This window comes from Malus domestica, chromosome 09, assembly GCF_042453785.1.
Source record: "Malus domestica chromosome 09, GDT2T_hap1".
Taxonomy (NCBI): domain Eukaryota; kingdom Viridiplantae; phylum Streptophyta; class Magnoliopsida; order Rosales; family Rosaceae; genus Malus; species Malus domestica.
The window spans coordinates 4,823,999-4,841,511 of record NC_091669.1 but is presented as its reverse complement, the minus strand read 5'-3'; the positions used below and the strand labels follow the sequence as shown (position 1 = coordinate 4,841,511).

Genomic DNA, 17,513 nt, shown 5'->3' with positions numbered 1-17,513 from the left:
CACTGATCCAGGGAGGCCCGTTCCGATACCAATAAGGCCAAAGTTAGAGTGCTTAATTGGACCGTCGTCGCTAAAGACTTTATTCATAGCTTTTGGGGAAGGGTTGAAGACTCTGTTAAGATGCCTCCCTTTGCAAGGAAGGTCGCAGCTAGAGAGAATGGACTTGCTGATTGCAAATTTGCTTGAAGTTGGACTAACAAGTGTGGCTCAAAACACTAATATTCATCATACAAACCCAATCAACTACAAAAATTTCATAAAAAATTAAAACTCCATGTTAAATTGTTAATAGTATTTGCGGAAATAAGCATAAAATTTTACATTTGGGTACTGATTAAGTTAAAATCATAGCCTACTGCTATTATTATGGTGATTTATTTCACCAGTGTAGAATGATTTTGTGAAAACAAACCAAAACCCTAAACCCTAGTCACAAAATTATTCTCCAAAACCCTAACCTTAAATTTTTTTCCCAAAATCATTACCCTGCTACTCTGTCGAAACAGAAGTTGAAGTCGATCAAACTCGATGGAAACAGGAAAGGTATGTGATACGGCTCGTCGCACTCGAAGAAGATGACCTAATTCAGGGACGTCGTCGTTCCGTACAGCTATTTGCCTCCTTCTGTTGAAACGGTTCATTTTTAGCAGGTTTTCTCTAAGGGGCCCACATAGTAAAAGCATGGCCGACCCACTTCTGTTTTTCCACCCCTGCAAAGAATACCCATACCCTTTTTCATCCTTGGGTAAGATTCAACAATAATTGATATATATAATATTATATATATATATATATATATATATATATATATATATATATATATTATCTTTGAATCTCTTATCTTGAAATTTTAAGTTTCAACGATATAATCATTGTATTTAACTAATAATTGAATCGTATTATATTACCTTACTTGTAGCTGTCTATGAACGGCATATTCTCGTTAGAGAAGAAAGAGGGAGAAGTAGAGAGAAAATGGGAAAAGAGGATAAAACTTAAACATTCAATATTTCACATAATTCTCGAAAGAGAAGGAAGAGACCTAAATACATAGAACTTCAGGAAACCACAACTCAGAAGACCTAAATGGGCTTATTCTACTTAAACGGGTTACGCCCAATAGGATAGGAACCCAACAGAAACCAGGATAGGTGGCAGGTTGGGAATCATGGTGCTGAACTTGCTGGTGGTGAATCTGGATGGGCTACTTCTTTATTATCACCTAGTTGCCCATTCCTTGAAGTTTTGGAGTTGGAGGACTTGGATGAAGTTTTTTCAGCAGCAAGGGGCAGGCCTGGAAGTCCTGGGAGGCCTGGGAGACCTGGGAGTCCTGGGAGTCCTGGGAGTCCTGGGAGACCTGGGAGACCTGGGAGTCCTGGGAGACCTGGGAGACCTGGGAGACCTGGGAGACCTAGGAGATCAGATTGGTTGAGAGAGGGATCAGGCATTTTGGGGTCCACCTGAGAGGAGGATGGGAATGCCATCTCTGAGAACTTCTGGGAATTTAATTTCTTGGAATTCTGAATGTTGGGTTTCTGGTTGCATAAGCTGGGTTGCTTGAGAGGCTTGAAGGTGAAGAAACCAGCAGAGAATATGTGGGTCCCTTGCTTTCTTGCCTTGAGGTGTAGGGAAGATGAGGTGGCTGATGAGGCCACAGCACAGTAGGGTTCACTGCTGCGGATTAGTTTCACGGAGCATCCTTCAATTTTCTTGACATCTTTGCTCACTGAGAAGGGCAGATGGACTTTGAACTGCCCATGGCTGTTTGTTTTCACTTGTGCGTTGAAACTTTGTTTTGTTAAAGTCCCATCTTTGCATTCCACACCAACAGAAGCCCCTGCACAAAAACCCCCACAAGATTATTGATGGATAATGCATCCATATCATGTCAGGAAGTTTTGTTGACTGACAATAAAATGACAAGTTATGATGACATATCTTCCAACGATTTGTTGTCTGTTGGAAAGAAATCGTGATTGAAAGCAGAATCCTACCGTCAAGGAATTAGTTTAAGCGAGATTTTTTTTGCTGTTAATTTGTGTTAATTAATTTTTCGTAGTTGTACGGTTGACTCGGAGGAAATACATGTATAAAGGTTTTCAGTAATTTAGATTTTACATTTTCTCCATTTGTACACTTTTGTTTATTTCCTTCTTTTAATTTTTCTCTGATTTATTCAAATTTAACGATTAAAATATAAACATGAGTGTGTACAGAAGAAGAGAAGGGGTGTATGGAAATTATTGAACCGGCTACAATAGAAAAATAAAACTGATGAAGAACTTGTTGAAAATTTGAGATGAATTTACCTGAAATGAAATGGCTGGTATTTGAGAAATCCTCTTGGAAACATGTGTCACAGTAGACAGTGCCCACAACTACTGCAGAAGGCTGGATCTCCTCATAACTAGCCTCTGAAGGAGTATGAAATGTAAGAGTAGTGACCAGAAAGATAACTGTAAGAAACCAAGACATTGTTTTACAACCCATCTATTTCCCCTCTAAGAAGCTCTGATATTATTGACTCTAAGAATGTGTTTATACAGGTTGCCTTTTATATCAATTGCTGAGGCCTAATATAAATATTCTCTGTAGGATTATACAATTTTTTAGATATAAAAAGGACACTGGTTGGCTATTTTACACGTACACAACAAAATGAGCTCAACAAATTAATTGTGATTGACAGACAAATTGGAATGACTATTTTAGAATATTATAACTTGGGGTCCATGATGCAAAAAAGACCAAGGGTCTCGAAAAGATAAAGGGTAGTAATCTGAGAATCATTCATCCAGAGGGGACGGAATCACTCACGTCTCTACGGGAATAAAACTTGGGAATCACTCGACTAGGGGCAACGAATTCACTCACGTCGTTCATCGTGTATTCATCCGACACAACCAAGTCTCACACTTGATTTTAAGGAGGAAAAAACTCACTCTCTTCTTAGATTAACTTTAATTCACTAATTTCACTACTTTAAGGATACATATGGAGCCCTTTAAATAGGGAAATTACAAAGCATTGGTATACTAAATATTTAAGAGTAGGATAGTTATTAGGCAATTCAATTAAAAAGGAAGGTCACAAAGGTTTTGGGAGATGAGAAGCCACGAAAACCTTAAATATATTTGTTCTCCATGCACTGCATCATTTTCCTCTTAAAAACTCGTCCTCGAGTTTCCTTTAATTTTGTTTTCCTTGATCTTTTGGATACCTTTCAATTTTTTTCCACAACAGCCACAATAGCAAAAGCAAATCCAGAGCAGTCAAGTTGTTCTGTCACACAAAATATTCCCTTGAACTCCACTGCCATGTTATTCCAAAGCAAGTACACCTTAGTTCCTCCTTATGAAGCTACATGTAAAATGTTTCCGCCATTGTACTCATATTATGTGGATAACCCCAATAGCCTTCATCTCCTAGCAGCATATAAACTCCTTGATGAGCCACATCAACGGTATACTCATCGTCATATTTGTCATAAATTGGTGGAGATTTCCAATCGACAAAACTAATCTCTTCAACGATGTGATCTTGAAATGGATTGATAATCATAACCATGATCTTTAACTGCAGCAAAAAACATGCTCTGATGCCACTTGACGTAGAAAAGACCAAGGGTCTCGAAAAGACAAGGGGTAGTAACCTGGGAATCACTCAACCAACGGCAACGGATTCGCTTGACATCTCTATGGGTATAGAACCTAGGAATCACTCGACTAGGGGCAACAGAATCACTCACGTTGCTAATCGTGGATTCACTCAATACGACCAAGTCTCACACTTGATTTTAAGGAAGAAGAAAACTCACTCTCTTCTTGGATTAGTTTTAATTCACTAATTGACTACCTTAAAGATACATTTGGAGCCCTTTAAATAGGGAGATTTCAAAGCATTGGTAGAGTAAATATTTAATAATAGGATAGTTACTAGGCAACTCATAAAAGAGAAAGTGACAAAAGTTTTGGGAGATGAGAAGTCACGAAAGCCTTAAATGTATTTGTTCTCCATGCATTGCATCATTTTCTTCTTCTCGACATGACTAAGTCTCACACTTGATTTTAAGGAAGGAGAAAACTCTTTCTCTTCTTGGATTAATTTTAATTCACTAATTGACTACCTTAAAGATACATTTGGAGCCCTTTAAATAGGAAAATTACAAAGCATTGGTATACAAAATATTTAATAGTAGGACAGTTACTAGGCAATTCAATCAAAAGATAAGGTCACAAAGGTTTTGAGAGATGACAAGTCACTAAAGCCTTAAATATATTTGTTCCCCATGCACTGCATCATTCTACTCTTCTCGAAAAAACTCGTCCTCGAGTTTGTATCTTTTTAATCTTAATTTGAATTTAGGTTTTCGACCTTCCCAACGATATGCCATCGGTTGTAATGTCCCCAAAACGTGATCTTTAAAAATGTGCTGGAGAATTAAAAAGCAAATTTGAACAGTTCCTTCATCACTTGGCCGTGACCACAAATTTACATGCCCGTAGCTTATTGATGAACTTAACATTGGACTATCAATCTTCTCATCTTGAAAAAATCCAAATCCTTCATATTCTGAACTTTCCAAGCTGCAAATATCTATCAAAGCATGTTCTTCAACATTCACTTCAACGTTAGCACCTGTTTGGATAGGAATCATCAAAACACCATCCTCCGAATACTCATCATATAGTGGAGGCAAATTCCAATCAATTCTTTGTGAATAAAACAGATCTTCCTCCATAAATATCATACTAGAGTGGTTTTCATATACCTGATTATTATTCATTGGAACAAGATGCTGGTATATCTCTTCGTTGAAAAAGAAACCGCGCCTTGCAAATTTTGCACAAAACGTACACCTTTCACTATTTGCTAGCAAATTGCTGCAAAAAAATTTGATTGAGGCACGATCTGTTCTGTTGGAAAGTGGACTCGCAGACCTTTCCAATTATAGGTAACCTTTTAGGTGACTGAACTGAAATTTGAAGAAGTGTAGAATCAACAACATGATTTTTTTTCCTTTTAACTCCACAACAGAAAACCTGCTCTAATGCTAGGGACGGCAACGATTCAGTTTGGGGACGGAAATCCTATATCTATCCCATAAACATGATAATTAACCATATCCATAATCGCAAAATAACCATCGGGGATTATCCATAACCATACCCACCGGGTAACGAATTTCCTATCGGTTAACGGTTATATCCATCTTCGTCAAAAACAAAAAAATTATATTCATCCAATTGGCGCACAATGGTTTAGTGAATACTAATTTTTTCATTAAATAGCCACGTCTAATAATAAATAAATAAAACATAACAATAAATGAATTTTGTAATACATTATGCGGCGAATAATACTATACTAAATACATTATGTGGCGAATAAGGAATATGGTAATGATGGTATAGTTTCACTCAAATACAATATATATATATATATATATTACATAAACTATAATACATAAACCAAATAATATTATATATTATTCGGTTCGGATTCGGGGACGCATATGGATTGGGGACCCTTATAATCATATCCAAAACCATAACCGATTAAAGTTCACGTTTTTCCCCATATCCATAATATACCCAAATCCTCTCCATTTAGGCGGTTATCCACAGTTATCGGGTTTAACGGTTTGAATTGTCATCTCTATTTGATGCCACTTGATGCAGAAAAGACCGAGGGTCTCGAAAAGACAAGGGGTTGTAACCTGGGAATCGCTCAACCAAGGGGGACGGAATCACTCACGTCTCCACGGGGATAGAACCTGGGAAGCACTCAACCAGGGGCAATGGATTTACTCACGTTGCTAATCATGGATTCACTCGACACGACCAAGTCTCACACTTGATTTTAATGAGGAGAAAACCCACTCTCTTCTTAGATTAACTTTAATTCATTAATTTCACTACTTTAAGGATACATATGGAGCCCTTTATATAGGGAAATTACAAACATTGGTATACTAAATATTTAAGAGTAGGATAGTTACTAGGCAATTCAATTAAAAGAGAAGGTCACAAAGGTTTTAAGAGATGAGAAGTCACTAAAACCTTAAATATATTTTTCCCCATGCATTGCATCAGTCCATGAAGCTTCGTTTTTACACTAATGGAAAAACCAGTCAACTGCAAACCAGAAGAAGTGAACGTAGATAAGTTTCATTCCCTACCACCAAACCAAACAAGAAAAAAAAGGTATGGGATGGTGGGCAAGTAGATTGAGGTTGTTTCTTTGTTGCTGTAGAAGTCCCAAAGAGAATAATTGGGTCCCTGTTAGGTGTAAAACTTGAAAATAAAGATTTGAAATCTTGTTTTTTAATTAATTGCATTATGACACTTGATGTACCAAGTTCGACACATTTGATGTACCACTCTACACACGAGATATGTAGAGTGGCTACAAATTTCATGAGTCTGAAGCTGTATACTATCAGCAACAATAGGTTGTTGCATGTATTTATTCGTTTTCTCTTCACACAGAAACAAATGATGCATAGGAGCCTACTTTATTGGCTATGACATTCATGAGAGATTCTGCCATGTAACCGAGGATATCTATCACGTACACATAAATGATGAACTCCAACTGTACTGACTAAAAACATATAAATATATACAACCGGGAATATCTTAATTATAACTCTTAAACTTGATAAAAGTTGTACATACAAAAAGATTTATTTGCGGTTGTCTCGCATAACATAAATACGTGTGAAAACTAAAACTTACAATAAAAAATGGCTACTTTCTATGGTGTCAAAATATGGTATGAGAAATGCTAAGAAGACTCTCTTAAAATGGAACTTTTATAGACTATCTGTCACCTTACAGTTTACAGTCAATTATGGTACTAACATTATATATATTGTGCCAAAAACATGAAGTGACAAACAGAAAGTTCATAGAGAGTCTCCTTAGCATTTCTCATATGGTAGTTGCAAGGAATAAATAAAGATCTTATCAAGACATAATAGTGTGACATTAATAAGGGGTTTTATTTGTATGCATTACATCCAAATCTCGTTGATATTAGGAACACGGTTTGATACACCATATGATATAAATAGTTGGAAATTTTTTTTTTTAACAAGTTTCTAACCAATTGTATTATTACACTTGATGTACCAAATAGTGTTCCCGACACACTAAAAATCTGTCTTTTCCTACCCGCAATCTATTTGTTTTGTTCTTAATTCAATTTCCTGCTTTGTGAGGAAACCTAGGTTTATCTACGACAACCACAACCCTCTCTGTCCGCACTGCAATCTTGTGATGAAATGTTTTCCTTTTATGGTAAAAATGAGGGACCCGGCTTCTCTGCCCTTCCATTTTTCATACATTCTCATCTCCTCTTATTTTGTGCTGTCACGGTTAAGTCATGTCAACATTTTATATTAATTGTTTAATAGAGATAATAATATAAAAATAATAGTAATATAAAACGTTGACGTGATTTAACCGTAAACGCACAAATAGGAAATGATGGAAGTGTATGAAAAATGAGAAGGCAGAGAAGTCAGGTTGGAAAATGAGTAGCTATCTTATCTACTTACAGATTAATCGGTATACGATAATTCATAACAATTATTGAAACAAGGATGGGATGGTTTTGTCCAACTCCCTGTCATTCGCAAAAGACATGTCATGTCTTCTCATCACGGGTGAGTTTAGGGCGGAGTGAGGAAATTGTGTCAAACCTGTCATATGGCATTTTCTCATTGAACATGAGTGAATTTAAAATATATTGAGATTGTAGGGAGGTAGCCGCCTACCGAGAATAAGAAAAGATAACTGTTATTAACATTTTAAAATAATTATCATGACCCCTCGTAGATAACTTCCAGACCGACATGCATAAAACACTGTTTGCAAGTGCCGATAACAATTCTGAAAAATATTAGACACATAATTCATGAGGAGAATTTTAGGGTTTTGGGTGATTTTCGGTGCGCCTAAGCATCAATGTAGTAGATGAAAGTATAAAATTTTGTTTCTCTATATCTCACCCGTTCATCAATGCAATGGGATATTGTAAATTTTCACGGAATTTCTAATCACTTTAAATGTAATAGTGTAAAGCAACACTTTTCATCCGTACAATAAACATGAGATGTTTTTTCATCACATGGAGTTGTCAATTTCCAGAACAAGAAGACAATTGGACTGAAGTGGTATTAAGCCAAGCAGAAGCCTTTCCTTTCATTCAATAAGGTACCGTTTGGTATGAAGACGGGACAAAACGAGATAGAACGGGACGGAACAAAATGGAACGGAACGGAGGTTCCATGCTACATTTGGTGTACGCTCAGGCCGAAATGGAACGAAAGATTAAATGACAATCGTACCCATCCACTCCGACTAGTTCGACCTTACCTGAGCCACCTACTACAAGTTCAACGTCATCCCTCACATCTTTAGGCTAATCCTCGCCGTCCCATCCCTCGAGCGACTGTGTCAGCCACGTCCTTTCATTGGCTTTCCTCGGTGCCCTTATGTTCTTCCTCAAGAACCTTTTATCTGATCTGGGTTTTCTTCGTTTTGCTATTTTCTTCTTTGAATATAGAAATCAAATGCAGAGAAAATTGCTTTTTGTTGGGTTTTTGTCACTTAGTTTCCCCGAAAATTTGAAGTGCGATAAAAAAGCTTGATTTCCCGGAAAAACAAGAGAACTCAGTTTTTGAGTTGATCTGTTGAGGTAAATTTTGATTTTTAATGAATATTTTATGCTACTTGTGCATAAATGGAGAGATCTCTAGAATTTTGATTAATTTTATTTAGTTTTCGAAGTGAAATTAATGAAAAAGATGAGGGGTATTGTCTTCCAAAAAGTTATAATTTTGTGTTCCATGGGCTAGAACGAGTCGTTCCAGGGGGGAGGGTGGCATACAAAATTGACTAAAATCCATTCCACGGGATAGCGTGTCCCAGGAAAATTGGCGCACCAAACGTGGGACGAGTGCATCTCCTATCCCATTGTGTTCTGTCCCATCCCACGTACCAAACGAAACAAGGGACCAAGTTATAAGGACGGTGTTCTCTCTCCTCCCTTCCTTCCTCCCAAATTTTTTTTCTAAACACAGAAATTTTTTTTTGAATACAGAAAATTTCCTCTCTTTGGTTTTCTCAAGAACCCTTTATCTGATCTGGGTTTTCTTCGTTTTGCTATTTTCTTCTTTGAATATAGAAATCAAACGCAGAGAAAATTGCTTTTTGTTGGGTTTTTGTCACTTAGTTTCCCCAAAAATTTGAAGTGCGATCAAAGAAGCTTGATTTCCCGGAAAAACAAGAGAACTCAATTTTTTATTTTTAATGAATATTTTATGCTAATTGTGCAGAAATGGAGAGATCTCTAGAATTTTGATTAATTTTATTTAATTTTCAAAGTGAAATTAATGAAAAAGATTAGGGGTATTGTCGTCCAAAAAGTTATAATTTTGTGTTTCATGGGCTGGAACATGTCGTTCCACGGGGGAGGGTGGCACAAAAAATTGACTAAAACCCGTTCCACGGGATAGCGCGTCCGAGGCAAATTGGCACACCAAACGTGGGATAGTGCGTCTTCTATCCCACTGTGTTCCGTCCCATCCCACGTACCAAACGATACAAAGGACCAAGTTATAAGGACGGTGTTCTCTCTCCTCCCTTCCTTCCTCCCAGATTTTTTTTCTTCTCTCATCTTTACGTTGATGTTGATGGTTGTAAGCTCTCCTATCTTTTTTTTTTCTCTTCCCTCCTGTTTAAACGCTCAAGATTTTATCTTTGTAAAGAAAGAGAAGAAAAAGGTAGAGAGAAAAGAAAAAAATCGAGGAGAGGAAGAAAGGGAGGGGAGAGAATACCGTCCTTATAACTTAGGGACCAAGATTGTCCCACCTCATACTTTCCATCCCGTGCTACTTTTTCAGCCATTGATTTTATGACAAGTTTATTTAATGCTCCAGATTCTGCCATCTCACCAACAGCTTCAAAGTATCTTTAAAGCCCAATTTTCTAGGCTTTTTCTGCTGCCTTTCCTGCCCCCTCCTATATGCTTTTAAGATGCTTTTGTTTCTGATAATCATTTACATTGCTTTGTTTTATATCATGTTTTGATGCTAAGACAAAAGTAGAGTGCCTTGGTTGGAAAATGAGATTTCATGCCAATACATGCTTCCATTACAAGCAGAACTTTTCTGCATATTCAAAATTAATAAGCACAAAATCAATAGATTCAAAATTACACACACAAACTTTGTTTTGCAGAAACCAACAGGATTCAAAACTATCTAACTCAAAAACTTTGCCTACAACCTCTTGTACTTTACAATAGAAGCAAAATTTTCAATTAAGCCTTTGGTAATGCAGACTCAAGAATGGGCTTTCTGCAATCTCTATGTATGGCATAGCAGCTTCGACAATAACAATAAGTTGGCTTCCTCTCTTCATCTCCAGTGGTCACCGCTTACATTCAAATTCAAAGCCTACAATAATTTTTTAAGGATACAAATAAAATTATACCATGAACATAACAAAAGCAATAAAAATATATGAAATATATCTGAAAGCTTGACTTGACCACACGTGGTAGAACGAGTGGGATTTGTTACTATACTGAGGTTCTTCATATGTCATCCATGGCATGGAATTAAGCATTTCATGTCCCTCTGACTATGAAAATTGCCACTCACCGAATTCAAAGTATGCACCACTGGAAAAGGTCCCCTTGGTTCAGCCATCACGGGAGCACAAAAGAAAGGTGGAGGAGAAGCAATATAACATCCCGCTCCAACGGTCTCCTTTGGCATACAAGTTTCCTTTAGAATGTCATAATATAGAAAAGTAAACCATATGACTTAGTTTACTGCTATTATAATTTTTAGAAAATTAATAACTTTACCTTCGATAAATGGGAGTTAGATGAAGGCTTCCTTTTGGCTATAGCTTTTCCCAAACAACTCTTAAGTCGTCTTCTTCCCCGACAAATCTCTCTCTTCTTTAATCCTTTTGCTTGGACAACAGTGGCATTATTCATGGGGAACATCATTAATCCATTATAGCTGGAACTTCCCCGTATTGTTCTTGAAAATCCTCAAATATTGCTTTCGTGTTAGTATCACCTGCTTGTTTGACCATCATAGCTGCAACTTTCACTTGTGCATTCTTATAACACAAGTTATATTCAGCTTGGTACTCCTTACACCTCTGATCATCAAGTACTCTCTCAAAATGCATGAAAAATTGTACCACATTATAGTCAGATTGTAAATACTCTTTTAACCTAGCATTGAAGCTCTCACTAATTCCCGTAGTTGTCATTCCTGCAAACTGCCATCTTTACTTATGCTTTAGCCCATTTTTTTCTCAACTTCTTTATTCTATGCTTTCCCCTGCACATTATGTTTCACAAGTATATGTGCACATTCTCGATGATGATTCAAGCCAGCAAACACGGTAAACGGACGGCCTACTCAATTAGTTTTATAGGTAGTGTCAAATGAAACAACATCTCCAAAATAACCATAGTCACTTACCATTTTAGCATCCGCCTAGAATATATTGGTTATTTGCTCTTCATTATCCAATTGTACTGCATAAAAAATGAAGGATTTTCAACTGTCTTACTTTGAAAATATCTCAACAAGCTTCCTGCTTCACCATACACCATTTTTCTTTGCCTTTTAGACAGGAGATAGTTCTTCTAATCAACCTTTGTATAACCAAGAGATTCCCTTCCTGCAAGATGCTTAGCCATCAACTCATAAGACGAACGAAGTGGGATACCAGATTCTTCTGCCAAGTCTAACTCAGCAGCCTGAGAGTCTGATATTTTTCGCTAAGATGGTAGCATATGTGCACACTCTGGTTTCTAAAGAGCACGATTGTGCTGTTCCTCAAATTCATGCACAAAAAACCTTCCATTAGATCTATTCAACTTAATAACCATTTCAGCATGACAACTTGTTCGTGTCTCTGCCCTTGGCTTATTTGTCTTGTAATCTTGCTTATCTTGGAGCCGAAAACCCTCCTTACTACAAGCAAATATTCTTGAAGTGACTTCATTAGTTTTCTTATTCTTGTAGCGACACTCTTTTCTAAAACTAAATCCCACTTCTTGTCTGTAGGCATTATATAAATTATAGGCTACTTCTTGTGAATCAAACTCCATACCACACCTCGGTGTACAATTGAATTCGTTCAAGTCATCATTGTTGATAATATTTGCTTCTTCAGAATCAATCATTCTCAATCGTATCTGCAATATAGAAAAAGGTATGGTAGAGAAAAGAATCAACATTTCAAACTTTGTTTCTTTACGAAGGTTGTGGGCTTTAATCAACTAGTATACTTCAAAATTGTTCTCAATTACTCTAGAAGAACAAATAATGGGACACATTCAATCTGAAAAAGAAGACCCCAACATGTCATAAAAAAGAAAATACAAATCCAATAGCAAAAAGGCGCAAAAACAAGCAAAGAAAATTACATAAACAGACCTGGGAAGACCCAATGAAGATGCAACATTGTAAAATGGCATAAGGATAGAGTTGCAAAAGGTAAGAAGATCAAACTTATTGCGATTTTGACTCAGAAATCGAATTGGCGGGAGGTGAAGTTTAGGAAAGGTGGAAGATGCGCTATACAAATGGTGGGAAATGTATGTTAGAAAGTTAATAACTTAAAAAATAAAATTTCTCACCATGTATATAAAAACACATGGTAAATCACATGTGTTCTGGTCATAATGAAAATTTTCTCACTGGAAAGACAACAAAAAGAAGTTAGGAAATTGGGCTTTAAAGATGCTTTGGAGCTGTTAGTGAGGTGGCAAAATCTGGAGCATTAAACTAACTTAACATGAAATCAATGGCTGAAAAGTAGGAGGGGAGGGAAAGGGATAGAAAGTAGGAGGGGAGACAATCTTGAACCCCAAGTTATAAAGATGATATTATCTCTCCTCCCTCTTTCTCTCCCCTCCCTTCCCTGATTTTTTTCTTCTCTCTCTCAACTTTTTTCTTCTCTCTTTACAAAGATAAAATCATGAGCGTTTAAAAAGAAGGGGAGAAAAAGAAAAAGAAAAAGAGGAGAGATTACAACCATCAACATCAACATATCCCTTGTCTGCTGTCGGTTGGTTATGTAAAGAATTATTATTTTCCTTCTTACAACCATCAACATTAAACTTAAATCAATTTGGATAAAGAGCTTCTCAGTGGACCAAAGATTCAATCATACGACATTTATCAATCTTGTGAGTATTAGGCTTCAACCATTCACGAAGATATGCATAAATAGCAACTGTAGGCCCATCAAACATTGCAAAATCTTGCTAAAAAAGAAATTATTTCGCCAATACCAAATAAACCAACAAGCAACGAAAAAACTAACCTCCACTCTAAACCTCATGATATAAGTGAATTAGTGGTGAGATTAAAATGAAGACAATCATGATAATCAATTTAGTTAATTATACATCTTCAACCTCATCCAAACTTCTCTTGCCTTATGACAATCTTTAACAACATGAGGTGTTGATCTACAACCACATGTACATCTTTAACACTCAGGGTTATCAGTCGTAACCCTTTCAGCCTTTGATCATTAGTTAGGAGCTTATCAAGAGTGAGCAGCCATAAGAAACTCTAAACTTTTGAAGGAATATGAAGATTCCAAATGAGATTTATCACATATTAGGAAAACCACTATAATTAATGGCCAACATATTAACATCACTTGTGTTCCACTCCAGCTACACTTATCCTCGAAAGTATCAAAACCAACTAGAATGCTAAGAATTTGTTGAACAACCTCCTTTGGTAAAACAAGTAGTGTTTACCAATATCCCAACCATTATTGTAACAATAATCAACTACGGTAGCCTTAAGCATATTGTCAGAGAGTGGGCAGCTACCATGATGAAGCAAAATACCATATTTAGCCCATTTGTCAGTCCAAAATTTTACCATATTACCATTTCCAAATTCACCATAGTAGCCATTCATACAAAAAGTTAGTCCCTTCAAAAACACCTTTCCAAGTGCAAGAAGAGCCTAAAGCAGTTTTATCACTGAGTAACTGACCCAATGGTCAATGTACTTGCCACTGAAAACTTTTGCTCAGAGCCCATTATCCTCTCCATCAATCTCCAAGAGTTCTTAGCAAGAAGAGATGTTCATAACTCTTATGTTTTTCAAGCCAAACCCACCAAGAGACTTCGGAAGGCAAACTTTGTTACACCCTACCCCCAAATTAAAGTTAATTTCATATATCCCCTAAAAAGTTTATAAAAAATGGGTTTTAGGTCTTAAATGGTGTGCCCAAGTGGCCCACCCTTGATATCTGTCCCCCGTCTCCCGTGCTCCCTTTCCCCTCTCTCTCAGTTCTCTCTTCTCCCTCACTCTCCCTTATCTCTCCCTCTCGACAACTCTCTCAACCTTTTCTCCCCTGAGAAACAACACACACACACACACACACACACATAGACATTCACCACTCCGCATCTTCACCATTTGGACTCGTGAGCTCCACGGATCCTGGAGCAAGGAAGAGCACTCAACCCTCATCGTATCGCGTACACCGGGACTGCACCACTGTGCAGTCTCCTCTCCGGCGAATACTTGGCCTAGGTGAGTCCATGAACCTCTTTGGTTGCGTTTTAGGAGAGGGAGAATAGGAGAGAGATTAGGAGGGGAGAGAATCCTCCTCCGTTTTAGCATGTGATATTCACCTTAAAAAAGATTGACCTAATTGTATAAAGGGATACTTTGGATGCGGTCCCTAATCCTCAATATTCTTTGACTAAAATCTTAATAGTATTGAAAGTTTGATCAAAGTCCCTTGATTTTGTACACCTCATTATATTACAATTAATATTTATATTTTTATAGTTTTGACATTAATTGTTTGATATTTTATGAGATTTATAATCCTATAAATTTAAAATCCCTCATTAGAAAACTATTAGAAACTGTTACAATTAAAAAAATTCAAACATTTTGATTGAATAAATGGAAAAAAAAACTATGTAAAAATAAGAAATAATAAATGGCAAAAGAATGTATCCATAGTGTTAAAAAAAATTGGTACATTTCACATGTAACAAAGTGGTACATTAATAAAGAAGAAAGGGTACATTATAAATAAATTAGGGTACAGATAAAAGATTAAAAAATTATGAGTACAAATGAATTTATAAAAAATATAGGCGCTAAAAGAAATTAATACATGGGTACAAAATAAAACTAAAAATAAAATACTACCAATTTAAAAAAAAAAATGTTGCAAATTAAAAGTTGGTACAAACTAAAAATATAAATATATGATACAAAGTTTAGGCATAAAACATAAATATACCATATGTAATTTTTCTATCATTGATTAAATATACAATGTCACGTGACGGTATACACATAGGTACAAACACAAATAAAACTTTAAAAAAATATGGGCACAAAAAGAAACTAATATATGGGTACAAATTAAAAATGAAAAAAAAATTGGTACAAACTAAAAATAAAAATATATGATAAAAAAATTTAGCCATAAATATAAATATACTAATTGTAACATTTTTAACACTAAAGGAATATATTTAAAAATAAAAATATTTTATTATTCAAACAAAGAATGATGTTATTAATACACAAGGACCTTGATCAAAAATTGAAAATGAATAGGATTTTAATCAATAGAGTAGCAAAAAGAAGGATGTAAACCTAATTTCTCCTTGTATAAATAGTCCTCGTGATGATATAGTATTCGGAAGATAGCCCATGTAGTAAAAAATTTTGGATTTATATTCTTGTGGGGAAGTCCGTTATGATTTAAGCCCAAAAACCAAATTTCTGTTATTTCTTTGTTAATCCCAAAAACAAAACTGTGCATTTCTGCACTCCCTTCATTGTGGCTCAATAGAAATGGACTGTCTACTAAATATCCTATCACCACAAGAGTTTAAATCCGAATATTTTTTTAAGGTCATGAGCTATATTACAAATATTCTATCACCACAAAGACAATATCTAATTAGGCCAAATAGGGGGCTTTTAGCGACCTTAGTTGAACATGAGAATTATTTAATTGACGTGCATGTGATATAATCATATAAGCGTTGCCTAATGATGGTTTTGTGTTTATTGATTTGTTAGCTGTGTTTGTAATCATTTTGCTATGTGTTTTTGCTGTGGGGAAGGAACGTACATACATCCCTACTCCTTTTCAGCCTATGTACAAACATCCTTAGTCCTTTCCAGCCTATGACACATCCCTATGTGGTTTTGTTTGTAAATTTTCATGGAATTTCTAATCACGTTAAATGTATAGTGTAAAGCAGCAATTTTCAACCGTACAATAATACATGAGATGTTTTTTCATCACACGGAGTTGTCAATTTTCAGAACAGGAAGACAATAATTGGACTGAAGTCTGAAGTGGTATTATTCAAAGCAGAAGCCTGCCCTTTCATTCAATAAGGGACCCAGTTATAAGTTTATGAGATACAACATATCCTTGTCTTTCTATACAAAAATTAATTTGGAAAAAAAAATTATCTGGTCTGCCAGGCTACCCCCTGCCTCCTGGCTAAGATCAGGAGCTGTTCCTCCCGGCCGGCTTCCCTACTCCGCCTTTCTCTCCTCAAATCGTAACATAGAAGTGACGATATACTCAGTATATGATTCCATACACGTATTGCCTCTGGCACGGCTGCCGGTTAGTTATGTAAGGAACATTCTTTACTTCTTACAACCATCAACATTAAGTTTAAATCAATTTTGAATGAAGAGCTTACCAGTGGAGCAAAGATTCAGTCTTAAGGCGTTTATCAATTTTGTGAGTATTTAGAGGGCTAACCATTCATGAAAATATGCACAAATAGTGATGGTAGGTTCATCAAATATTGCAAAATCCTGCTCGAAAACAAATGTATTTCGCCAATACCAAATAAACCAACAAGCAACGGAAAATACTAACATCTACTCTAAACCCCCCAATATGAGTGATTTAGTGGTGAAATTAAAATGAAACCAATCATGAAAATTAATGTGGTCTGACTGTTGGTTATACTTTCCAACTTTTGCTAAACTTCTCTTGTCTTAGGAAAATCTTTGACACTCAGGGTTATCTGTAATCGTAATTGGTAATATTGTTTGCAAAGCATATACTGGACAGTGGAGGTGACAGACTGAACAAAAGTGGCCCGACCAGCCAGAGATAATGAATTCACCTTCCAAGCGTAAAGTCGAGCTTGAGTTTCTACCAAGCCTTTGTAGGTGGCCCGACCAGCCAGAGATAATGAATTCACCTTCCAAGCATAAAGTCGAGCTTGAGTTTCTATCCCCAACTGGCCACTCTAACAAGACCGACAAAGTCCCCAACTTTATCAACTGCCCAATTCGTCAGGTGTAGGGTTTTACCACAAAAGACCTTGGTATTAGTTAGAGTAGGGTAATCATATTTATAGTCACCCTTGTTGACTTCCCCCACCGATGTGGGACTACCAACAGGAAGACCAGTTAGATCCCCAGAAAA

General features: G+C 36.3%; 1 protein-coding gene across 1 annotated transcript; it reads right to left on the bottom strand.

Annotated features, from left to right (window-relative positions):
• Positions 1-989: 989 nt before the first annotated feature.
• On the bottom strand, positions 990-2,821 carry LOC139188032 (uncharacterized). Its single transcript, XM_070804977.1, has 2 exons — positions 2,310-2,821; positions 990-1,837 (listed from the first exon to the last, which is right to left on the bottom strand). Exons 1-2 carry the CDS (start codon positions 2,488-2,490, stop codon positions 1,167-1,169), a joined length of 852 nt encoding a protein of 283 aa, XP_070661078.1. The 5' UTR covers positions 2,491-2,821; the 3' UTR covers positions 990-1,166.
• Positions 2,822-17,513: the final 14,692 nt, after the last annotated feature.

Excerpts from the sequence above, each read along its gene's own strand:
- LOC139188032 (XM_070804977.1), bottom strand. The coding sequence starts at position 2,490 with ATGGGTTGTAAAACAATGTCTTGGTTTCTTACAGTTATCTTTCTGGTC. Across the intron at positions 1,838-2,309 it reads TACCAGCCATTTCATTTCAG|GGGCTTCTGTTGGTGTGGAA; the intron begins GTAAATTCATCT and ends GTTTTTGTGCAG.